The sequence below is a fragment of the Trichosurus vulpecula genome, chromosome 4 (assembly GCF_011100635.1).
Source record: "Trichosurus vulpecula isolate mTriVul1 chromosome 4, mTriVul1.pri, whole genome shotgun sequence".
Taxonomy (NCBI): Eukaryota; Metazoa; Chordata; class Mammalia; order Diprotodontia; family Phalangeridae; genus Trichosurus; species Trichosurus vulpecula.
Genome location: NC_050576.1, coordinates 39428631 through 39452951, shown reverse-complemented (window position 1 = coordinate 39452951; position 24321 = coordinate 39428631). Strand labels below are relative to the sequence as shown.

At 42.0% G+C, this 24321-nt stretch overlaps 1 protein-coding gene across 7 annotated transcripts in view; it reads left to right on the top strand.

Annotated features, from left to right (window-relative positions):
* Nucleotides 1-14758, top strand: part of LRRC8D (leucine rich repeat containing 8 VRAC subunit D) — a 141261-nt gene extending 126503 nt beyond the window's left edge. For 6 of the 7 annotated variants that reach the window (XM_036754739.1, XM_036754737.1, XM_036754738.1 and 3 more), the window contains one exon: nt 11781-14758. In XM_036754739.1, coding sequence (XP_036610634.1) covers nt 11783-14371 — 2589 coding nt within the window. In that variant the 5' untranslated portion in view covers nt 11781-11782 and the 3' untranslated portion in view covers nt 14372-14758. Of the gene's footprint in view, nt 1-1167; nt 1190-11780 lie in introns of those variants that run through there. The other variant, XM_036754743.1, reaches the window with a different exon arrangement.
* Nucleotides 14759-24321: the final 9563 nt, after the last annotated feature.

Sequence of the window (24321 nt, the reverse complement as noted above, 5' to 3'; positions counted from 1 at the left end):
GACCACCACATCTTAGGATCATACATTTAGAGTTGAAAGGTTCCATAGAGGTTATCTAGAGACCTGTGTTCAGTTACAAGCACCGCATTATAAGAATGACCTCGACACATGTCCTTAAGATGGACCTTTTCCAGAAGAGGGTGACTAGAGTAGAGAGAAAATTGGAGGACACAACACATGAGACTGTTGAAAAAAACTGAAGATGTTTAGCCCAGAGGAGAGATGTCTTCAAGTCTTCCAGTGGTCTCCATGTGGCCCCAATAGAGCAGTGTATGAAAGTAGCAGGGAATCATATTGTGCTCTATGTAAGGAAAATTTTCTTAGCCATCCCAAAGTAAATTGAGCTACTTCAGAGTAATGGATTCCTCCTCACTGGTACCCAAACTGGAAAACCACTTACTGAGGATGTTATTGAAGCAATTCTTGGTCAGCTATGAGTTTGACTAAATGACTTCAGAAGTCCCTAAAAATTCTGTGCTTCAGTAATTGCCCAGCCCTATAGATTTATCATTTTAGTGTTTTTCATTTCCATTGCTACCGTCTCATCAATTTGTGCCTGGACTGCCAGTAATAATCCCCACTGGTCTTCCTTGCCAAGTTCACTGGCCTCTTGTAACTTTAGCCCAGTTTATCTTTTGCTTTCGTCCTGTCACTCTCCCGCTAAAGAACTTTCAATGGCTCCTCATTGTCTACCGCAAGTTAGTCTCTGCTCCTTTTTTTTATTTTCAAGACCTCTTGTCTTCAAACTCTTCCCTACTTATCCAGCTTTACTAATTCCAATTGGTGAAACCTATCCAATTTACTAATTCCAGTCCAGATTTACTAATTCCAGAATGTGTACCCTGCTCTGATCAGCCGAGTCTTCTGCCGTGTCACTGTATCCATCATAGCTCCCTTCATGCTTTGTTTGTACTCTTCCCCCTGCCTAAAGTGCCCACTTTTCTTCTCTTTGAAAAGCCAGCTAAAGTTAAGCTTCTTCCATGAATTATTCCTTGACAGCATTGATCTATGATGATCACTCTTAATTCTAAATTCCTACAACATTTATTATTGGAAACACAGAACCTGTCACTGACTTCTCATTTGTATCTTATGGGTCTCCTCAGATAGATTGGCCTCGGAGTAGCGCTTTGACTGGGGGAATACAAACTCTTTACGCTATTGACCTGTGGAGAACATAATCAGGAAGGTAAATATGTTGTGGGGGTTCCTTACCCTATGAAAGTATTCAAATTTTTGAGAAATTTCTGTTGTAAATGTATTGACATCCCTATTCTCCATTAATATAGTTAATAGTAAACATTTACATAGCTCTTTAAGGTTTGTGAAGCATTTTAGATGTTCTATTTGATCATCAGACAACCCTTGGAGGTAGTTGTACTATAGTCCTAGTTTTACAGATAAAAGAGGTTAAGAGACTTGCCTAGGGGGTCTCACAGCTAGGAAGTATGTGTGGAGAGTTTTGAATCTACATCTTGTGCTCTGCCCACTGTGCCACCCACCTGCCTCTCCAGATGGTAAAGGAGTTGATTGTTGAAATGTACTTGACAGGTAGTGGAGCTGTGTCCAACACGGACACCCCAACCACCAGCACATCTGGCTGCCTAGGTGGGCACTCCTTGGCAAAGTGAAAGGGACTGCAGAAACCATTTTTGTCATAGGCTGTCACTGAAAGAGCTCAGCCAGGCTTGATAGATTGCAGCAGGGTGCAGACATTGGTCAAAGGAAGAGTTCATTTCTCTTCAAGGGGCTTCCCTACTGGAGTGGCAATGGTTGGAACAAAGGGCTACCAGGCCCAGTAGGGAAGGAGAAGAGTGCCCCCCCTGGAGCATTGCTTGGGATGATTGGGGAGATGACCCCAGGGAGGAAACTGGAGGTTTCATGAAGCCTAAAGTCCCTTTGGTCTCTTCCAGAGGTTGGTTGAGAACATCCAACTAGTTCAGGGAGGTATCACTCACAGTTAAGCTGAGGTACCCAGGGCTGGTAGCCCCACCTGGAATAGGTTCCATTGTCTGTCTCCTATTGACTCTTTGGGAGTAGCACTAGGGACTGGTTAACAGCTCTTCATCCAACAAAGAGAGAACGTCGGTCACACCACTGGTCCCAGGGGATGCTTCAACCTGACTAGATTATCAGATTTTTTAAGTTGACATCTGGCCATTGTCCTGTGAACCTCCCCCAAAAGTTCTGAATAGTTTTTATTTTAAATTGAAGGTATACTGATACCAATATACGGGGGGGGGGGGGGGTGGGGGGGGGGTGGGTGGATACAGAGCAGCCATGACCCAGGGGCAAAATGGGCTGGATGTGACCCATGTAGGCAGCCCTAAAACACTGTTTTCATCTTTCTGAGATTTGAATTTCATGTTGTATTTATTTCATGTCTAGAAATCTTAAAACCTGAGTATATATGAGCTACTGGCATGGGGTCATAAGACTTAGAGCCAGAAGTCACCTGGAAGGTCATCTAATCCAATCCCCTCATTTTGCAAACCAGAGAATCGAGGCCCAGATTGCTGCTGAATGGCTCACCCTAAGGATATGCAGGTCATAAATATCAGAGCCAGCATTTAAATCTGGGTCATGGGATCATAGATTTAGAGCTGGGAGGAAAAAATAAAAAGCTTAGCTGTCCGGTCCAAGTCCCATCTTTTCTATGAGGAAACTGATGCGTGGGAGCAGAAGGTACTTCCTCTCCCAACATTACACATGAAGGTAGGCCAGATATGAACTCATGTGGATAACTTTGACGTCGGGGAAATGGATTTGCTAACAGGGGTTTGCGTGAGAAACTTTCACATCAGGAACCGTGCAGAGTGAAGTTGGAAAGCTCTCTTTTATAGGATAGACTGCGTTGTGCATGGGTATGACAGATAGCCATTTATGTCTTGTCAGAAATAGACCTTGACTTTTGGAATTGAGAGGAGGAAGGAACAGGAAAATATCATCAGTGTGCTGACACATATTTCACCCTTGAAGTAATTTAGAAAGCTCTGAGGATGTTGTTCAGAGACCGATTAACATTTACTTAAATTTAGTATCTTGCAGTTTTCCTTCCATGTGTGCTGTTAATTTCTTTTTAAATTGTTTGTCCCTGTGGTTAGTGTTAACTTGCAAAAGAAGCAAACGAGACTTCTGAATGTTACTATATAAAGCCCTCTGTTTCATGGTACTTTGTAGTTTTTAATCATTGAGTCAACAAGTAAATTCATGAAGGGCTTATTTTTATTTATAGTAATAATAATTATCATTATCACGTACCAGGCAGGCACTATGCTAAGTGCTAGTGATGCAAATAAAAGCAAAAACCGTCCCTGGATTCAGTTGGCTCACTATCTAATGGAAAGACATTTTAAAGTTTTTGGCGGGCCAGAAATAAAGGTGTGGTCTTTGTTATTGTTATTCACTCGTTTCTGTTGTGTCTGACTCTTCTTGATCCCATTTGGGGTTTTCTTGGTAAAGATACTAACGTGGTTTGCCATTTCCTTCTTCAGCCTGTTCTACAGATGAGGAAACTGAAGTAAATAGGGTGAAGTGACTTGCCTAGGGACACACAGCTAGTAAGTGTCTGAGGTCACATTAGAACTCAAGTCTTCCTGACTCCAGGCCAGATGCTGTTTGTTACAAATCAGTACTATTAGGGAAATACAATTCAGTAAGGTGGGTCCTAGAAAAGATATGTTTGTCAGTTAAGATATTTTTGAGTTATCCAACCATGGGCGCAGTTATCAAAATATAATTAATTAATGAAATACTCCTAAAAGACCCAAAATGTCGTCAAAGTGAAGAGGTTATAGAAAAATGAATGATTGTAGGGGAACTATACGTTTCTAGGGGTGCTCGAGACCCCAAAATACCGACACGCCGGGTTCTGCCGAAAGAATTCAACTCAAGCCTTCTCAGCCAAGGGAAAAGACAAAGTTTATTAGGGGTTCACCATAATGGGTTGTGTATGGGACAGAATTTTCAAATAATAGGAGAGACATCTTTAAGAGAAACAAAGTAAATTTTATTCTACAAACCTTGCAGGATTTGGGCACCCCTCCATAAGGGAGGAGGTGAGGTAAAAGGGAACCTGCCTTAATTTATAGTCTTAATGAAAAAGATTCCCACCCACCTCTATCCCTTTTCACCATTGGCTGGGGGGGTGGGCTTACAGTCTAGGCTCGAAAACTACACAGAGGACCAAGATGGATCCGGTTCGTTCAGGTTTTTCCCTATTAGAACTCAACTGCCAGGGTGGCGTCTGAAAGTCTAGGAGGAGAAATGGGATGGGGGAAGGAGAGACCCTTCCCAGAGCAGAGAACAAATAGCTCACAGGAAGTTCATTATCTTCTAACATCTGGGGGGGGAGGGAAGGGCATGCCTTCCCAAAATTACAAGGCCAAATCCCAAAACCTCTCCATTAGACATACCCTGTGAAGTCTTCACAATTATCCACCCCATGCAGTTGTCTTAAGAAATCCCACCCTTTGTGTTGCCTGTTTTCACAAGCGGGCCAGATTCAATCTAAGCTGAGCTAGATTGAATCTGAGCTGAGATAGATTGAACCTGAGCGCCTTCATGGAGGCAAGATGGAGATTATATACACAAAGATTGTAGGAGGGATTGAGGGGTGGTCTGGGGTGACCAGAGGAGGGGTTTAGGGAGGGTCTTGAGGAGGAGTCTAAGGAGGACCAGGTGAGGTCAGAGTCCGGGAACCAAGGGAATGGGATTAAGGATGGGAAGTAGCTGAAGGCATGCATACCTATAGTAACAATAGAGGGCAAGGTTTAGGTAGAGATTTGGGTCCAATGACAATGTGAGGCTTATGACCTTAGGGAAAGGCCAGACCTAGTTGGAAGATTCAAGGACAGTTCAAGGGGGCTCCCAGAGACTGTATTCCAGATTCAGGGGGGTTACCAGAGACTGTGCCCTCACCAAAAGTATAGGTTATATAGCATACAGTGCCAACCCTAACAGTACTTTCCTCCGTGGCCACTAAAAATAGGAATGATCTGTAATATATGGGGATGTCGAAAGAAGCCAGTCACTTTTACTGTGTTTTTGTTTTTTTTAATTTACTAGCAGTCGACAGTCTGTGTACTCTTCCTTTCCCTTCTGAGTTTTGAGCTCCAGATTTTGATTTAGGAAGCAGATGGTGAGAGTACAGTAAGTCTGTCCAACCTCTTCTTGCATTCAGATTCTATCTCCCTTGGCTTTTTTTAGATGGTAATTTCAGGTGAAAGAGAATGAGTGATCTGAGTTTCTCCCTTCATCTGTCCCTTGGGTGGACTGCGTCAGCCAACTTGCTCATTAAAAACACAATAAAAACCTATGCTTTTAAAAGCTCTAAGGAAAAGAAGCGATATTACCCCTCCCCCCCAAAAAAAGTATAAGGTTTGTTGTGTATCATGTAAGAGAATAGGGAGTTTGATATTTTGCCATAGTTTGTGCTGTTTGCTGACCTGGAAAATTGTTTTGATTGATTAAATGAAGGTAATTTATCTTTTGTAGTTTAATCAAAATATGTGTTTTAAACTTTCTTCAATAAATATATTTCATATGATAAACCTGACAACGTTTGATCCTTCTAGTTAATATTCTTTGAAATATTTGACACAGTTATTTTGAATGAATTTCTATTGGGCTCTAATGCAGATAGATGAACCTGCTTTTAATGAAGTTTGGGTAAGAAAGGAGCCTGTTTTTCTAGTTTGAGATTTAGATTTTAAACACAACTCTGGGGATTTACAAATTGTCACTGTGGATGTAGATTTTTATAGCCCTGAGTCATACCTCTTAGGCTGGGGCGAGGTCCTAGAATTCTTCTCCTGGATTAGCTGGGTGTGTTTCAAGGTCTCAGGTAACTGCCATCACAGATGGTACCAGTCTCCATCCACCTGTGTTCCTAGCTCCTGGGACAGTACCCTGCATGCAGTAGGTGCTCAATAGATTGGTATAACTATTCATTCGTGAAATCTGCTTTATAATTTCCTTGTTCCAGACCCTTTGTCGTTGTTGCAAATTCCAAACTTCTACAAGTTGTTGTCTCTTAAACATTGCCATAACTAATGAACAAACTTCCCTTTTAGGAAGTTCTTTGCTTCTTTAAAAAAAAGTCCACTTTTTTTTAGAAGTTGGATTTATCTTTTTATAGACAACTGTATAAAAATATTCTTCACCATAAATCCTTGCTTTGAAGTTTTGAAGACTGAGAAATAATTTAACCTTCCCTACAAATAAATATTACATATTATTATTGAGAGATGTTATAGGCATCTTTTGGGGCCCTTTCAAGCGAGATCTGCTTTCCCTGAGACTTGGGTGGGAAGCAAATGTGTCCCTGGTTAGCAGCGCTTCTGATTTCTGAGGCTGGGGACTTTGGAAGGCAGGAAGGGTGCAAGGGAGAAGGGATAGCTCCGCCATTATCCCTGTGATGTTACAGTTCCACCATCTTTTCATTTAACACTTTGGGATTCTGAATCTGTTGTCTTGGAGCTTGGGTGACTTCTTGGTTGTTTTTTTATTGGGGAAGGGAGGATCCGATAACTGTATTTTAATAGAACTGCCTTCCTTTGTAATCCTTTTGTATTTCATTTTCTGTGTTTAAAGGCATTATTCTGAGAAGGGGTCCATAGGGCTTCCTTAGACAGCCAGAGGGATCTGTGATATAAAAAGGGCATTTTCCTTTTACTGCAGAAAAGGTCCCATGTAGATTAGAATAAGAGGCAACATGCCATAGTGGATAGAGCATTGGACTAGAGAGTCAGGAAGACCTGCATTCAAATGCTGCCGCTGACACCTCCTCACAGGGCACAGGGAAGCAAGTCACGTAACTCCTCAGTGCTTCTGGCCATTGCCTAGGATGGACCCACTAAAACATAGGGTTGTAGACAGGACCTGTGTGTTCACTGATCTAAGGAACTCTCAGGTGAAGAAACTCCTCCCAGTATACCTTTGCTGCAATTTGAGGGGTGCCTAGAGCCCTGGGAATTTAAGTGACATGACCATGGTCACATGGCCAGCATATGTCACAGATAGACCTTGGACCCAGGTCAGCCTGGCTCCAAAGCCAGCTCTCTAATGCTCCAGCACAGCTACTAATACTAAATCGTAAACAGGTCACAGTCTATATTAGTAGAGGGACCCCGCCCTGAGAATTCCCAGTGCTGATGAAATGTTAGATCCTTCTTGTGTTTGCGTATATATTAGAATAAAGCCAGCTCACAGTGCTGCTATCTCATACAGTCTAGTATTTATTGAGTACCTCTTATGTGCTTAGCACAGCAATAGACACTAGCACCAGGTCAAAGGATTTAAATTAAACATCTTTGGTGTTAAGAGCTGGCGAGGGCAAGGTTGTGTTCTTGTGTGTTTCTTAACTGCTTGTCTTTGGAAGCAAAGGTTGGGTTTGGACAGCCTTTGCTCACTCTTCTGTTAACTTCTCTCCTGTCTGGCTTCCAGCCTTGCCGTTCAGCCAAAATTGATGACTCCAAAATTACCAGTAAATCTAATTGCCAAATCTCTCGGCCTTTCCCTTCTTGCCCTCTTTTCTGTCTTTGATGCTGTCAGTCACACTCTTCTCCTTGGTACTCTCTTCCCTCTGGATTTCTCCGATACCACTCTCCCCACTTTCTCCTCTTCTCGCTGCATATGTAGTTGTTTGGATATTGTCTCTTCGTTATCAGGTCTTTTACCAGATCTTCACCCAGTCCATGCCCAATAAGGGTGGGGTCCTGCGGGGTCTCTTCTCTTCTCCCTCTGTACTATCTCACTTGTTGATTTCATCATTTCATAGATTCAGTTATCATTTCTGTGCTCATGACTCAGATCGACGTATCCAGCCCTAACTTTTCTCCTGATCGCCATTCTCCCATCTCCAGCCTTCTGTTGGTTGTCTCAAACTGGATAGCCTATGGATATGTAAAATTCAGTGTGTCTAAAACTAACTCGTTATTTCCTCCTTTCCTTGCATATTTCCCTGGGCCATCTCCAGCCATCCTGATCTGTCTTGCCACTGGCCCCAGATGGCTCTGGAGAAGAAAGTGAGGCTGGTGGTGACTTTGCACAGCCCTCCCTCACTTAATCCAGTTCACTTGCGTGTCATGACATCACCTCCCTGATGTCATGAGAACAAAAGGCAAACAACAACAAATTTTCCTATTAACTATTGAGGGTCCTTCTACCTAGTCTCCAAACCTCTCCCCATATTCAGTATGTTGCCAAGTCCTGTGATTTCTTTGTAACCTCACTTTGTAACATGCCCCTCTTCTCTCCTCTGACACCAACATGGCATAGGCCCTCACTACCTCATATCTGAACTCTTACAGTAGCCTACTGGTTGGTTTCCCTGCTTGAGGCTCTGTTCCACTCAGGCCTTCCTAAAATGGTTTCTATCACCATCCGGATCCATTTCCAGACTCCAAGTAGTTTTCTCTGGCTGTCCCATGCCTGGAATTCTCTCACTTCTCAGCTCCAAATTTCTGGCTTCCTTCAAGTCCCATTTAAAATACACTCTTCTCTAAAAGAAGCTTTTCCTGATCCCTGGTACTGCTAATGCCTTCTCTCTGTCGATTTTCTCCAGTTCACCTTATAGATTGCTTGTTTGTATACAGTACGTTGCATGTTGTCTGTCCACATGACCTTCTTCAGAACAAAGGCTGTCTTTTGCCTTTCTTTGTATCTCCAGTGCTTAGCACAGTGCCTGGCATATAGTAGGTGCTTAATAAATGCTTGTTGACTGATCATATTTAGTAATTTCCACACCAGAGAGTATAAAAATAAATTTGAACTAATCATTTTATATAATCTTTTCATACCTGCAAAATACCTAATCCTTAACCACCCTTAAGGACACACCCCCTCCACCTTGGAGATGAACCTCGGACAAAGGCATTTTAAAAGCATTCCAATTCTTATTTCATATTGTACATCATATGTTCATGGATGATCATTCTCCCCCCTCCCCCTATTCTCTCTCCCTCAAGTTGGGCTATAGCAAGCATTTTTGTAATTAGGCCACAAAGATAACCTACTTTCACTGCCCTATCTCCCTTGACAAGCCTTGGAAGTCAGTGAGTACCCAGGGACTGATTCCTTGACCCTTTGTTTATCTCTAGTCCAGTGTTCTCATCCTGCCTGCTCTTCAGATTCAGAACTGGGGGCTGTGGTCAAAATAGGGTGGTCTGTCTCTATTGCTGTCCTTAAAAAGCTCTCCTTAACTACCCTGCTTGTTGAGCTGGAATTGGGGGTGGGGGAGAAGCTCTTCTTTATTCAGTTAAGCAGACCTTATAAAACAACTATGGTTTGCATGGCCTTCTCTGCTAGGCCCTGGGAGAGATTCACAAGTGTAAACAAGATGAGTCTCTTTTCTCAGTGAACTTGAACTTATAGTCTTGCCTTATTATCATGAATGCTGGAAGAATAGGTAAAAAAAAAGTGCTTACAAAAGAACTGTTTAGTAGATTTTCTTTTATTCTGTCATAGGCAAGAAGAGTTCAACAAATATTAAGCACATATGGAATGATAGCTAGCAGAAAATAAATATAAAAACAAAAATCAATATATATACACATACATTTCCTCTTCTTCCCATATATACATGTGTACACACATACATATATACACACCCATGAGATATATACACACATACAAAACATGGCAATAATCAGATAACAGGTTTTAAGCCTGGGCAATAAATGTTGGTAGATATTTAAAGATGAATTAGCAAGTACTTCTTGAGTACCTCATACAAGGTCCCATACTGATAGTTCCTGGTACTTTAATGATCCTGGCCCTGAATGGATTTAGATGCTAGAAGGTATAGGTAGTGTCAGAATCTTAGGCATTTGCTATTTTGTTTTTGTTTTGAATGGCCTGCTTAGTTTTAAATAACTCTGCTAGTTTCATTTTAAATAACCCTATACTAATGCTTTTTGAAATGAAGGATATGAGATACAAATATAGCAGCTAAACTGGAAGCTCGGAACTTCCTACGAAAGCAGGATGTGGTGACCATATGATTCGAACAAAGAAGTTGAAACTTCCAAATTACAAGTAAAGAAACACTTGGTTTAAGTATATTATTATTAGGGAAGTGGGTTTAGATTCCATTCGTGTTACTTGCCATCTTAAACATTTGTCTCTTCATGAAAGGACTAGAGCATAATGATTTTAGTGGCTTAATTGCTACTATAAATAAGTTTGGAGTTTACGTCTACCAGTTGGTGGTGGATGGTAACCAGTTTGGGTAGTCTAGTGACCAGGAAAGAAATACTCCACAGATAGCAGCCTGGTAAAAATTTTTAAAGAAAAGATAAACAATGAAACAGGATAATTATGCTGTAGCCACCACTTTGGTTCTCTAAGTAGTCTGTGGGTGTTCTGAGAAAGGCCAGCAATTATTAAGGTAATTAAAATTGGAGTTACATCGGTGTAATATTCAGGGATAATAAACCAGATGCAGATGTTTGTAGATTTTAAATGATCTTTTGTACAACATCAGGAAGAACCTTAATAGCAGCAAGAAATCATAATGCAGGGTTTCTTTGTCTGGCATCCATACTTGTCTTTTTAAAAAATATTTTTATAACTGCATTTTGATATAATTAGCTTCCTTTGTAATCTGCTGTGTTTTATTTTATGAATTTTAAAAAATTATTGTGATGAGGGGTCCATGACCCAGAATAAGTTAAAGGTCTCTGCCCTTATACAGCCTTCCCAGTAACTCTTGGCCCACACATCTGTGGGGAACTAACTATCTGGCCCAAGTAAGCCATTCTATGGGCTTTCCAACTTTGTGAATGCTTCCCGTATGACCTTGGACACATCACCATCCTCCGGGCTTCATTTTCTTCATCCGTAAAATGAGGGTTGGACAAGATGTCTTCCAACATCCCATTTTGCTAAATCTCATGATCCTAAAAAGATATGGGCAAGGGGAGGAGGAGGGGGAGGGGGAGGGCTTTGCACATGGTGGCCTGCCTGATACCTAGAAAATCATGCTATATTGGAAACCATCCATCCTTCCTACTGATAACAATGCTAATAGCTGATACATACACAGTATTATCTCACTTGGTAAAGCTTACTTACTGAAGAAGCATACTTTTGATAAGCTTTGAGCCTCCTCCTGTGAGGAGCTGATGGTGTGAAGCCCTTCAGATAGATAGACAGACAGAGAGGATAGGCTAGATGGATAAACAGACTAGACAGACAGAGAGACAGGATAGTAGATAGGATATATATAGAGATATATACATACACGTACACTATCTATTCAGCATTTACCCACTCCTGTCTTATGTTATTAGTTATCTTCTTGTGTGTAAACATGTCTTCCCAAGAAAGATCATAGTATCGTAGTTTTAGAGCAGGCCAGAGACGTAGTCTAACCCCAAATGAGAAAAGTGAAAAATTCCTAAAGACAGAGAAAAGTGCTCAATATCCCACTCCACTTAACAAGTGGAAGATGCTCGGGAAATACTCACATTAACAAATACCTCCATACTTGTCTCCTCCTGCTATCCCTCCTACCTCCATTCTTTACTTCCCTTCTCTCTCAAGGGGCAAAGAAAGGAAGCCAAACAAAGAGCTCTAACATCTTCACTCTGTTTCTTCTCCTCTACTTCCAGGTATATCCTTGGGGATTCCAGTTCATCTATCCCTCCGTTTCTACTTGGGCTTATATTGGGTAGACGCCAAAAGTGGTTGACTGGTGTGAAGCTCTTTTAAAGAGAAAAATGAATGAGTGTTTTGTATCCTTGTAGTAATGGGTGGTTTGTTTTTGTTTTCTCCAGGAATGTTCACCCTTGCAGAAGTTGCCTCTCTCAATGACATTCAGCCTACTTACCGTATCCTAAAACCATGGTGGGATGTATTTATGGATTATCTGGCTGTTGTTATGTTGATGGTCGCCATCTTCGCCGGAACCATGCAGCTTACCAAAGATCAGGTGGTCTGCCTGCCAGTGTTGCCATCCTCAGTAAATTCAAAAGCACACCTCGTGTCAGGAAATGCTGATGTGACCACTGATGTCCCGAAGTTTGAAGTCACTGCAGACCAAGGCCAAGGCCAAGGCCGGGGGATGACCAAACCCACATCCTTTGATGAGGCAGTTGCCGTAACCCCTGGCTCACCTCTCAGCAGGGCTAGCTCTCCTCACACAGATTCCCCAGTCCCAAATCAGGAGGTGAGAAAGGAGATCAAAGATCCTACGGGTCGGAAAACTAACTTGGATTTCCAGCAATATGTATTTATTAACCAGATGTGTTACCATGTCGCTCTTCCATGGTATTCCAAGTATTTTCCCTACCTTGCTCTAATACATACTATTATTCTCATGGTCAGTAGCAACTTTTGGTTCAAATATCCCAAAACGTGCTCAAAAGTGGAACATTTTGTTTCTATATTAGGAAAGTGCTTTGAATCTCCTTGGACTACAAAAGCACTGTCTGAAACAGCCTGTGAAGATTCAGAAGAGAACAAGCAGAGGATAACCGGAGCCCAGTCTCTACCAAAACACGTGTCCACCAGCAGCGACGAAGGGAGCCCCAGTGCGAGTACCCCCATGATCAACAAAACGGGCTTCAAGTTTTCAGCCGAGAAGCCCGTGATCGAGGTCCCTAGCATGACTATTCTGGATAAAAAAGATGGCGAACAGGCCAAAGCTCTGTTTGAGAAGGTGAGAAAGTTCCGTGCCCATGTGGAAGACAGTGACCTGATTTATAAACTCTATGTAGTCCAGACTGTTATCAAGACAGCCAAGTTCATTTTCATTCTCTGCTACACTGCTAACTTTGTCAACGCCATCAGCTTTGAGCATACCTGCAAGCCCAAAGTGGAGCACCTGACTGGCTATGAGGAGTTTGAGTGTACCCACAATATGGCTTATATGTTGAAAAAGCTGCTCATCAGCTACATCTCCATCATTTGTGTCTATGGTTTTATCTGTCTCTATACCCTCTTCTGGTTGTTTCGGATACCTCTGAAGGAATATTCCTTTGAAAAGGTGAGGGAAGAGAGCAGTTTCAGTGATATTCCGGACGTTAAGAATGACTTTGCATTTCTTCTTCACATGGTCGACCAGTACGACCAATTGTACTCTAAGCGTTTTGGTGTCTTCTTGTCTGAGGTCAGTGAAAATAAACTTAGGGAAATCAGCTTAAACCATGAATGGACATTTGAAAAACTCCGGCAGCACGTGTCTCGCAATGCCCAAGACAAGCAAGAATTGCACCTTTTTATGCTCTCGGGGGTCCCCGATGCCGTGTTTGACCTCACGGACCTTGACGTGCTCAAGCTGGAGCTCATCCCGGAAGCCAAGATCCCGGCTAAGATTTCCCAGATGACTAATTTGCAAGAGCTCCATCTCTGCCACTGTCCCGCCAAAGTGGAACAGACGGCTTTTAGCTTCCTCCGAGATCACTTGAGATGCCTTCATGTCAAATTCACCGACGTGGCTGAGATCCCAGCCTGGGTGTACTTGCTTAAGAACCTTCGGGAGTTGTACTTGGTGGGCAATTTAAACTCTGAGAACAATAAGATGATAGGACTGGAGTCTCTGCGGGAGCTGAGGCACCTTAAAATCCTCCACGTGAAGAGCAATTTGACCAAAGTTCCATCCAACATCACTGACGTAGCCCCGCATCTCACAAAGTTAGTCATTCACAACGACGGTACTAAGCTTGTGGTACTCAACAGCCTTAAGAAAATGATGAATGTAGCCGAGTTGGAACTCCAGAACTGTGAGCTAGAAAGGATCCCTCATGCCATTTTCAGCCTCTCTAATTTGCAGGAGCTGGATCTGAAGTCCAATAATATACGCACAATTGAGGAAATCATTAGTTTCCAGCATTTGAAAAGACTGACTTGCTTGAAACTATGGCATAACAAAATTGTGAACATTCCCCCCTCCATTACCCACGTCAAGAATCTGGAGTCACTTTATTTCTCCAACAACAAGCTTGAGGCCTTGCCCGGGGCAGTATTTAGTTTACAGAAACTCCGATGCTTAGACGTGAGCTACAACAGCATTTCAGTGATCCCGATAGAAATAGGATCGCTCCAGAACCTGCAGCATTTGCATCTCACCGGGAACAAAGTGGACATTCTGCCCAAACAGTTGTTTAAATGCGTTAAATTGAGGACTTTGAGTCTGGGGCAAAACTGTATCACCTCGATCCCAGAAAAAATCGGTCAGTTATCACAGCTCACTCAGTTGGAACTGAAGGGAAATTGCTTAGACCGCCTACCGGCCCAACTAGGGCAGTGTCGACTCCTCAAGAAGAGCGGGCTGGTGGTGGAAGATCACCTCTTTGACACTTTGCCAATAGAGGTCAAGGAAGCATTGAACCAAGACACAAATACCCCTTTTGCAAACGGGATCTGAGTGGAGATCATACATACCCACACCCATGGGTGGGAAAGACTTCCTAGGTTGCAAATGCTTGTATACGAGTTATTGCAAGATGATACATTAGGAGGAGAGACACCTCTAAAGGAGAGAGAGTGAGGGAGAGAGTGGGAAAGTGAGAATGAGTAGAAGGAGTCTGATAGGAGACGTAACCGAGTGTTCAGTGTTCGTAGTGTTTCAAGACAACATTTCCAAATCTTTTCTTTCTTTCTTTTTTTTTTTTTGTGGGAAGGGAAGGACAAATTATAATCACTAATCTCAATTTCTTTTTAAATTGTAACTTGGATGCTGCCGCTGTTGAATGTTTACAAAGTGCTTGCCTGCTAAAGTAAATGATTAAATCCACATTTTCTTACTATATAACCCTTTCCCTAGGTGTCTGTATTTATTTGGGGCCCGACCATTAGACCAATACTTGGATTAAATAAAGCCCCTAAAAGCCCATGTGTGAGGGATAGTTCTGCTACCATTGCTTTCCTTTTATGCTTCAGTTTAAAAGAGTCAAATTCTATTCTATATAAAATGTATACACGTAATACACACGTTTGACTCAGGATATTACCAAAGCTTGGCTCTCACTTTTCTGGGGACTATAATATGTAGAAAAGAGATAAGGCTATGGGGCTACACCTGTGATTTCATTGGTACAGGGAATTCTCAGGTGAGGAACACCCCCCGCAACTCAGGTCACCCCTTTCTTTGCAACTTATACAGTTTAAAAGACTTGCCTAGAGAACCAGAAGGCTAAGTGACTTGCCCAAGGTCACACAGTCAGTATATGTCAGGGGCAGGACTTGAACCCAGTTTCTTCCTGGCTTTGAAACCAGCTCCGTAAGTAATATCTGTTTGAACAATCCGGCTAGCAGCTTCTGCGGGGGTATAAGATTCACCCACAGCCAGCACCCAGAAAGCTGCCAACAGCACAGTTTCTTCTGATCTGCTTAATTAAGGAAAGCAAGGTGAAGGGGTTGATAAGCTTACTTATAATTCAGCATTCAAATATCATTCAGTTAGTTCAAGGGAAAAAGCCAGCACCCTGAACTTCAAAGTAAAATGCAAACAAATTACAAACATCAATAGACTTTGTCTGATTCAAATCCCAACACATAGTTACCAGAGTTCAACAAAATCTCAATATCTGGGTTTACAAGCTGGAGGGCTCCTTGGCTACAGCGGCCCGGAGTCTCCTCATCAACACCATCTCCAGAGCCCTGCACAAATGGCTCTGTCCTCCCTTCTTATAGGGCTTCAGACATCAAACATCATCTGAATCACCAGAGCTCAGGCTCTGGTGATTGGTTCTTGAGTTGGCCCCTCGCCTCAGGACCCTGGGAGGTTCACATCCACATGGATTACGTTAACACCTAATGGGCTTTGGGCCTGGGGCTTAGCACCTAGTAAAGCTCACTGAGATAAATTGAGTCACTCAAAGAAAACAAAGGCCATTCTGGTTACAGTATCACATGCTGCTCTGGTTTAAGGGATGTGGCTTTTAAAAAACAATCTTTTAAGATATACACCCTCTCTGTAGTCCCTGCTATTTTTTTATTATATCTTTTCAATTAATTAAAATCTGTCTCTCTCTTACCTCCCCTCTCCCAAGTTAAAAAGAAAGTCTTGTAACAAACACATATAATGAAGCAAAGCACATTCCCACATTGGTCATGCCCAAAGATTATGTAGGGCTTATTCTGCCCTCTGTGTCCACTCATCTTTCAGGAGGTGGGTAGCATGTTTCATCATGAGCCGTCTGCAGTCATGGTTGGTCATTAGCAGGTACTTTTACAAAGATGTTGACAGCCTGCAACAACTTCTCTCAGCAATATCCTATGGGTTTACCATTAATTGGAAAGTGTGCATCCTTTAGAAATGAAAATTAATTTGTCCAAAACCTCACTAAAGTAAATTAAGAATTTTGCAGTTGATCCCACACATAGGCATTTGGCCTAAAGTAAATTGAAATACTCTTTTTGCAGTAACAATGGTAGTAACAAATGAAAAATCAAATAGGACTTAAATTCAATTCACTTTTGAAAATGTTAACCTTTCCCATACAGTTTAGTGACAAACTATATTTCCTGTGTTTGACCATGTGTGAGCAAGGTCATATGTAGGGAGATACCAGTAACATTCACCTCTAAGGGGATAATACAGTCAATCTCTTCAAATGTCCGGTAATGGTTTCTAAGGTCACTGTCAAATATTTTTAAGTCCCTTTAAGCCCAGTGGGCCATTATTTAGCCAGGACTTCCAAGGTCCTCTCCAGAAAACAAAATAGTCATTTGAAAGATAATTCAAAACTGGTGGAAGGTCATCTTCAACCCATTGAAGTATCTTCGTTTTGCATATTTTGGTAAATGTTTACTCAGCTAAACACATATTACAAGTCCAGCTTTCCCTCAACGCTTAGACTTTGCCCTTCATTTCATTCCATGGTGTTTTGTTCTCAAAGTATGTAATAGTCCTTTTCTCATGTCCTAATTTGTCATTTAGCCTCATTGGCCTTTCAGCATTTTTTATATTGGTAATAAGATAAAGCTTTTTGCTGTTTGCTTTTTTGATTGTCTGGTGTGCTCTTGCTTTTTTTTTCTCCCTCAGAATTAAAACCAGTTTGCATTATTATTCCTGGATGGTCAGCTGATGCTTTCCTTGTAAGCAGTGTTCCAAAAGAGCATTTTATATTTGTTTTTCTCTGTATATACCTTCCGCCCCAGAGAATCCCAAGACCCAGCTTCTTTTAAACAGAATTTATCGAACAATGAAATAAAAGCATGAATATTTGGCATTTAAAATAATACCAAAATGCCAAAGCTTTGCTTTCACCATGAACTTTAGACTTCTCTCTCAGCATTGCCCTTTCCTTTTATTCCCACCCACACACCCACACCCCGTTACCTGCAGTCAGTTCAGTGTCCAAAGGTTGACAGCAAAACTAAGGTCCTCATCAGCCCTCTGAGTGATGGCATTAATTCAAATACAGAAAGAGATTTTTACCCTCAATTAAAGCAGCACTATTGTCTCCTTTGGCCTCAACCAGCAAAATAGGACAACCATTGTCCTTTAGGGTATGAGTGGGTATCATGAAGATTATTTTGCTTTAGATGCCAAAGCATTATTAGGATGAAGATCTGTCTTTAAGCCAGCCAGATTTGAAGGGTTCGTGAAAGATTGGACAGCATCTTCATAATTTCTTGCCACCACGTGAAAAACTGTAGGAAGAAAGAAACAAAACTAAATTCATGTTTTTGCCTGTGCCTGGTAAGAACTGTGGCCATTCGTCATAATGATGGGGTCGATCCAGAAATGCGTCCCAAAGGAATGAACCTTTGCCTGATTCATCAGCTTCCACCCTCAGGTTGTGACCTAAAGTAGGCTTCCCTAGGTTTTACCAAAGGAAAAAGTTGAAAAGACTTAGAAAAGATATGTGTTCCAATGTCCAAGTCAAGGGGACCCAGAGTCTTCAAGGGCAGGGAGAGGTCAAGCTGTTTCAGGATCAGCCCCTTACCCAGAATTAACACCTGAAACATGCATCTGCTGATCACAAGGCTTGACCACTGGTATCTTTGCTTGTTGGCTTGGTAGAAAAAGATGCTGAGGGGACAACCTGAGTTGTACCAAACATGCAGCTGAAAAGTTAAGGGGCTAATTTTGTATTGTTGCTATTGTTACATATAAACCTCATTATTTTGTGTTTTTTTTTAAAATATGAGTCCGTTTTCATGTTCTTTGAGTCCTATCAAAACTTCATTAGTGTCCAGTTTAGAGGAGCACTGAGCAAAAGCTGCATGCTCCATGAGGACAGGGATTGTATCTTATTTATCTATCTTTAGTAATTACCACCATCTCTGCACTTCATAAATGCAAGCTTATCAGAACCAGCATTCCAACAAACAACATCTTGTCACAACAATATCAGTAATTAATTATAACCAAACCAACATGGTACAATAGAGCATTGACTCAGTTGCCCAATGACTTCCCCGCCTTTAGACTGACTTCCTCCGTGCCTTTAGGCAAGTCACTGAACCACCAGGGGTCTCAGTTTCCTCAAATATAGAACAAGGGCTTTGGAGTAGATGGCCTTGGAAGTTCCTTGTGCCTCCAGACCTTTGAACCCACTATGATGTTGCAAAACCTTGTCATAAACATGTTCCTATCTCATTCAGGGTGTTCTTGTGAAACTAGTGAACAAAATTGGGCAGCATTAAGTTTGCTTACATTTATTCAGCTGTCTGGAGGTCAGTAGCTTTTATTTAGCCCAAGGTTCTTAACCTGGGGTCTTTGAACTTTGTTGTTATTCTGATAACTGTTTCAATATAATTTTCTTCCTTTGTAATCCTCTATTTTACACACGTATTTAAGATGTTCTGAGAAGGGGTCCATAGACTTCTCCTGATGGCTTTAGACTGGTAATGGATGCTCATGCCTGTGGCATAGAGAAGCTCTAGGTGACTAGCCAGCTTGGTTGGCAAATAAAATATAGAACTTCCTACTTCCCAGGTGTCTCTTGGAGGGATTATTTTGATTTTATCTGATACAGTGGCAGATGACAAAATTTTTGGTAGTAGGTGCCATCACCCAAGGCTCTCATTCCACTCTTCTTTCCATGCTCCATATGTATTCTATACCACTATCTATCAATAGGTATATAGAGAGATGGACAGAGAGTTAGAGATGTAGAGCTATATCCTCCCTTAACCCACCCATTTCCCTCGATCCCTTGGACCACGTGCTCTGCTGACTTCTCACATGCCTTTTCCTCACCTCCTACATTGTTAGCAGTGTTTGGTATGTTGGGGATGTTTTTTCAAGTTGGTTAAAATGCCAAAGCATCCATTTACCCCTCACCATGTTCATAACATTGAATCATTCTAATTGGAGCTCAAAATAATGGCTGATTGGGATTGGAAGTCTCTATAGCAGCAGAACTCCCAAGATTAATGGGAGAAGGCAAAGGAGGGTGTGGAGAATGTTAATACCTGTTCTTCAGTGTTAGAATCACCCTTCAGCAATGTCTAGTTCTTAATCAAAACTTTGGGCTTAAAACAAGTGGGCATTGACTGCCTCCATGCAGTATAAGCTAGCAGCATACCTGGACTGCAGAATTTCTATTAGCTTAATGGAATAAACTATTAAAATGATTTCTTTGAACTTTGCCATTTTTATAATTGCTTAGTTTGAATGCAGCATTCCCGACCGGCATTGCAGATGGCCAATGAGTCTCAGTTGTGATATTAAAGTAACCTAACAAATGGAAATAAAGGAGAATTAGAGAAATTTTAGTGTGAAATAGAGGCATTTAAGCCTGTTTTCATAGTGCTGCATGTAATAAGTCTTTTTGATGATGCATACATAATTTCAAGGAAGGGGAGGGAAGGGTAGCAGCACTGATGCTTTCCTCTGCCACCCCAGTGATGTCCCATAGAACCGCAGCATGACCAGAGATGCATTTGGGAAGCTGCCTGATGCTCGCGGTGGCCTGAGGTAGCTCACTTATTTTTTAGAAGGCTTCGTTGATATAGGGGTTATCCCATGCTGAAGATCCAGGTTCTGGATGAACTTGCCTCCCTGTCTGTTGCATCCACTTGTCCTCCTTCACAATTGCCTGTCTCCATAGTCATTGTCTGATAATTGCTCATAAAAATACATTGGCAGCTAAGCTGCCTGATGAAAAGAATTTGCTGACTTGCTGTGGGAGCTTTTGCTGCTACATGTGTAGTCCCTTTTAATGTATGTCCTAGTTAATGTATATAGTTGGGGGGGAGCCGAAGGACCACCCTCTGAAATTTATCATTGAAGCCCTCACTCTCTGGGGTTGTGACATCATTGGTGAGCCCAGGCTTGAATTCACAGGAGCGCAGTGTCTGAAGATGGCTTGTTAAAATTCATCAGTGCAGTAGGTACCACCATGGCTATCCATATTATCCTTCATAAAGGTGTCCCTGCAGAGGAGGGATTAGTTATGTTCTGGTTGGCCCCAGAAGGCAGAGCTAGGAGCTATGGGTAGAAGCTGCAATGTCAGGGGAAAACAAAAATCTTCCTAACAATCAAAGCTGGCAGAAATTGGACCTGGCTTTCCCAACAGGTCTTCAAGCTGGGCGTCTACTTGCCAGGGATGTTGTATCAGTTGGACTAGACAGTCCCTGGAGTCCCTTGTAGCACTGAGACTGTAATTCTATGAGATGTGTAGGGAAAGAGTGCTAGGTTTGGAGTCAGAGGGCTGGGCTTAATATTTCAGCTCTACCATCACCTGAGTGACCTTTGAGAAATTAATTCACCCCTCTTGGTTCACTTTCTCTAAAATGAGGTAGGCTGGACTTACTGGTGTTAAATGCAAATACACGGGCCTCTAAACTATATAAGGATCCCTCTGGGTACATTTTGACTTAGAAAATCTCATATTAGCCTTATCTACATTTTATTGTATTTATTTTGTTAAACATTTCCCTATTACATTTTACTCTGATTTGGACAGCACTCAGCAGTGTATTTGACTAGATGGAGTAAGTGACCTCTAAAGTTCTTTCTAGCTCTAAATCTTTGATTCCATGAAATGCTGGTGTTAACCAACCATTCTGCATCCAGTCTGGGCTTGAAATTTTCAAGGAAGTCAAGAAAGCTATCTGGAAATAAGCTTGCTAATCTTTTGGCGGCCACAGAGCTGGTAATCTTCAGATGCTATCCAAACATTCTAGCCTTTCTCCAGTCTGTGCATGAACCAACAACGAGTAAGAGGAGATTCTAAGGTTTGGCCTGGTTGGGTCTAATGTGGTTTTTCCTTCTTTAGGGCCCACCATTGCTCTTTGGCTACAGGCAAACCCTTTAAATGTACAGTGCAGCCCAACTTTGCTGCTTTTTACCTGTGTGACCCTGGGCAAATCACTTACCTTCCCTAGGCCTATTTCCTTGTCTAAAATGAGGGGATGGGGCACCTAGAAAAATGTGGGACTCTTACATATCTGATCCAATGAGTCTATCAGAGTGGATGTGAAACACTTAACAGCCACTGGTTCATTTTCACTCTTTGTATTCCTCTAGCAAGTTTTGACACATTCCCAGGGAGTGCCGTGCCATGGGGTTCGGAAAGATGTGTGGAAATCACCACACAGAGAGGCCAAATAATTTATCCTCAAGGATTAACTATTCCAAGGGTGTACTTATGTAATTCCTAGCCCAACAAGTCCAGGAAGGTTTGACATTCAAAAGGGGAAATGATAATTGCACTAGAAATCCCTTTGTTGAGATCATTCTGTAGCGGTTGCTGTCCTGCTGACAGAGTCTGTGACCTGGCTCCAGGCAGCCAGAGTCCAGCAGAGGCCTGCTCAGGCCTATCTGCCAGTGTGTCCTTGAGACCCAGAGCTGTTACCATTCGCCTCTCTGGGTAAAAGCCTGAGCAGCATCCTCTCAGAGATTTCTGGCAGCTTCTATGTCATTAATTCATCCCAATAAAATGGTCTTTTTTATCAACTGACTCCCAAAACAAAGACTGTATTAAAAAAGCTTCTTTCATAAGAAAGAAACAATAACAACAAACTCTAGGAGACTTGTTCCCCCTTTGAATAAAAGAACTCAGATTCTAGCCACAGGCCATGTCTAGTTCAGGCCTGTTTGGGCTTGCAGTCATTGATTCAAGAGGTCATCTAGTCCAACCACTTCATTTTATAACTGAGAAAACATCACCCCCCCACCCCAAGAGTGGGCAAGTCACAAGGCAAATGACTTTTCCAAAGTCACATGGATTGTCAATGGCAAAACCAGGATTTGAACTCTGGTTCTCTGACTGCTCCTGGTGTCATCCTGTGCCCTCCATGTCTTTGCTTGTGCTCCATCCTGTTGAATATACTCCCTTTCTACATGGCATAACTTAAGTATCCTCTGCTCCAAGAAACTTTCCCTAATATTTCCATTTATTATGGTGATCAGACCTACAATAGTCTGCCCAGGTTAGATCTCATCTAGAATATTGCATTCAGTCCTGGATGCCACCTCTTGGGAAAAAAAAGCATAAACCAGAGATGGTGAAGGGTCTGAAAGTCATGTCATACATGAAAATAGGTAGAAGAAACTGGGAGTATTTAGCCTAGAAAAGAAAAAAAAAACTGGATTTGGAATCATAAGAACTAGGCTGGAATCCTGACACTGACTTAACTACATGTGTGTCCTTGGGCAAGTCATAACTTCTCAAACATTGTATCTCATCTATATATGAAGGGGTTGGAGTAATTATCCTCTAAAGTCCCTTCTAGCACTACTCTTTGCTCCTATGTCATGACACATCTTCAGATATTTGAAGGGCTGTCATATGGAAGAAGGGTTAGGCTTGTTACACTTGGTCGCAGAAGGCCCATCTAGGAACAGTGGGTGGAAGGTGCAAAGAAGCAGATTTAGGTTCAATGAAAGGGAAAATTCAGGAGAGGTCTATGAACAAAGACAATACAGTTCTGTGGTCTTCACATGTGCTGGACAGCTCTATGCAGAAGTTGTATCCTTCCTTCCAACTGATCTCCTTCCTAGAGATAATATTGTTGGGGAATGATGATAATAAGACTGACATTTATGGGGTTCATTAAGGTTTCCAAAGTACTCTTTATCTCATCGACTCCTCCCAAAGAACCTATGAGTTAACTACCAAAGATAGGAATATTCACACTGAGGCTCAGTGACTTGCCCTTAGTCCTATACCTAATAAGTATTAGAAGCCAAAGTTCAATCGAGTATTTGTTAAACTCCTACTGTGAGCCAGAAGGTGTAGCGGGTAGAGTGCTGGCCTTGGAGTATTTATCAAGCACCTACCATGAGCCAAGAGGTGTAGTGGATAGACTTGGAATCAGCCAAATCCAAGTTCAAATCCAACCTCAGACACAATATCTGTGTGGCTCTAGGCAAGCAGCTTAAATTCTCAGCCTCAGTTCCCTCTATGAAAAGCTCGGGGGGGGGGGGGAGCACCTACTTCAACAAGCCAAATAAGATAAAAGTAAAGGTTTTGTGAACATTGTGAGCACTGTTGTTGGTTTTTGTTAGGCTCTGGGGATATGAGAACAAAGAAGTTTACACTCTAATGGGGAAACAAGTCCGTATAAAAATGTATACAACAAAAATATGACATCAATCAAGACAAGTAAATGCAAGGTTGTCTGCAAGAGAGCAGCCTCAGCACAGTCAGGAAGGACTTCACGGTGAAATTGGTGCCTGAGCTGCCAATTCTAAGATACACGTACTGCCAGGCATGGGGGAGGGTGAGCACAGAGATGGGAGATGAAGTATGATCAGAGAACAGAGAGAAGGCTTGTTTGCCCAAATCACAGAGTATAGACACGGCTGGTGGGTGGAGGGGAGCAATGCCCAGTCAAGCTGGAAAGCGAGGTTGGAGCCAGATTAAAAAGTGTTTTAAAAGCTAAACAGGAGAGCTTATATTTTATCTTAGAGAAAGTGGAAAACCACCAGAGTTGATGGTATAGGAGAGTCATAACTGTGTGTTAAGGAAAATTAATTATTTTGGTAGTAGTGTATAGGATAGTAGGCTGGAATGGAGAGAGACTTGAGACAGAGAAACTAACTAAGAAGCTGTTGGAATAATCAAGGTGAGAGAGGGTGGGAGCCTGAATGAAAGTTGTAGCAGTGTGAGTGGAGAGGAGGGATTGCATGGTAGAGATGTTTCTTGTTGTAGAAAGAGCAAGTGGCAACTGATTGGATATTTGAGCTGAGGGAAAGTGAACAGTACAGGCTAATTCCAAGAGTATGAACATGGTCACTAGAATGGTGGTGATTTTGACAGAAATAGAGAAATTTAGAAAAGGGGAGTATTTAAGTGGGAAAGATGATGAGTTGGGTTACCTAGGTGGCTCGGGGGATAGAGCGCTGGCCCTGGAGTCAGGAGGATCTGAGTTCAAAACTGACTTCAGATTCTTACTAGCTGTGTGACTCTG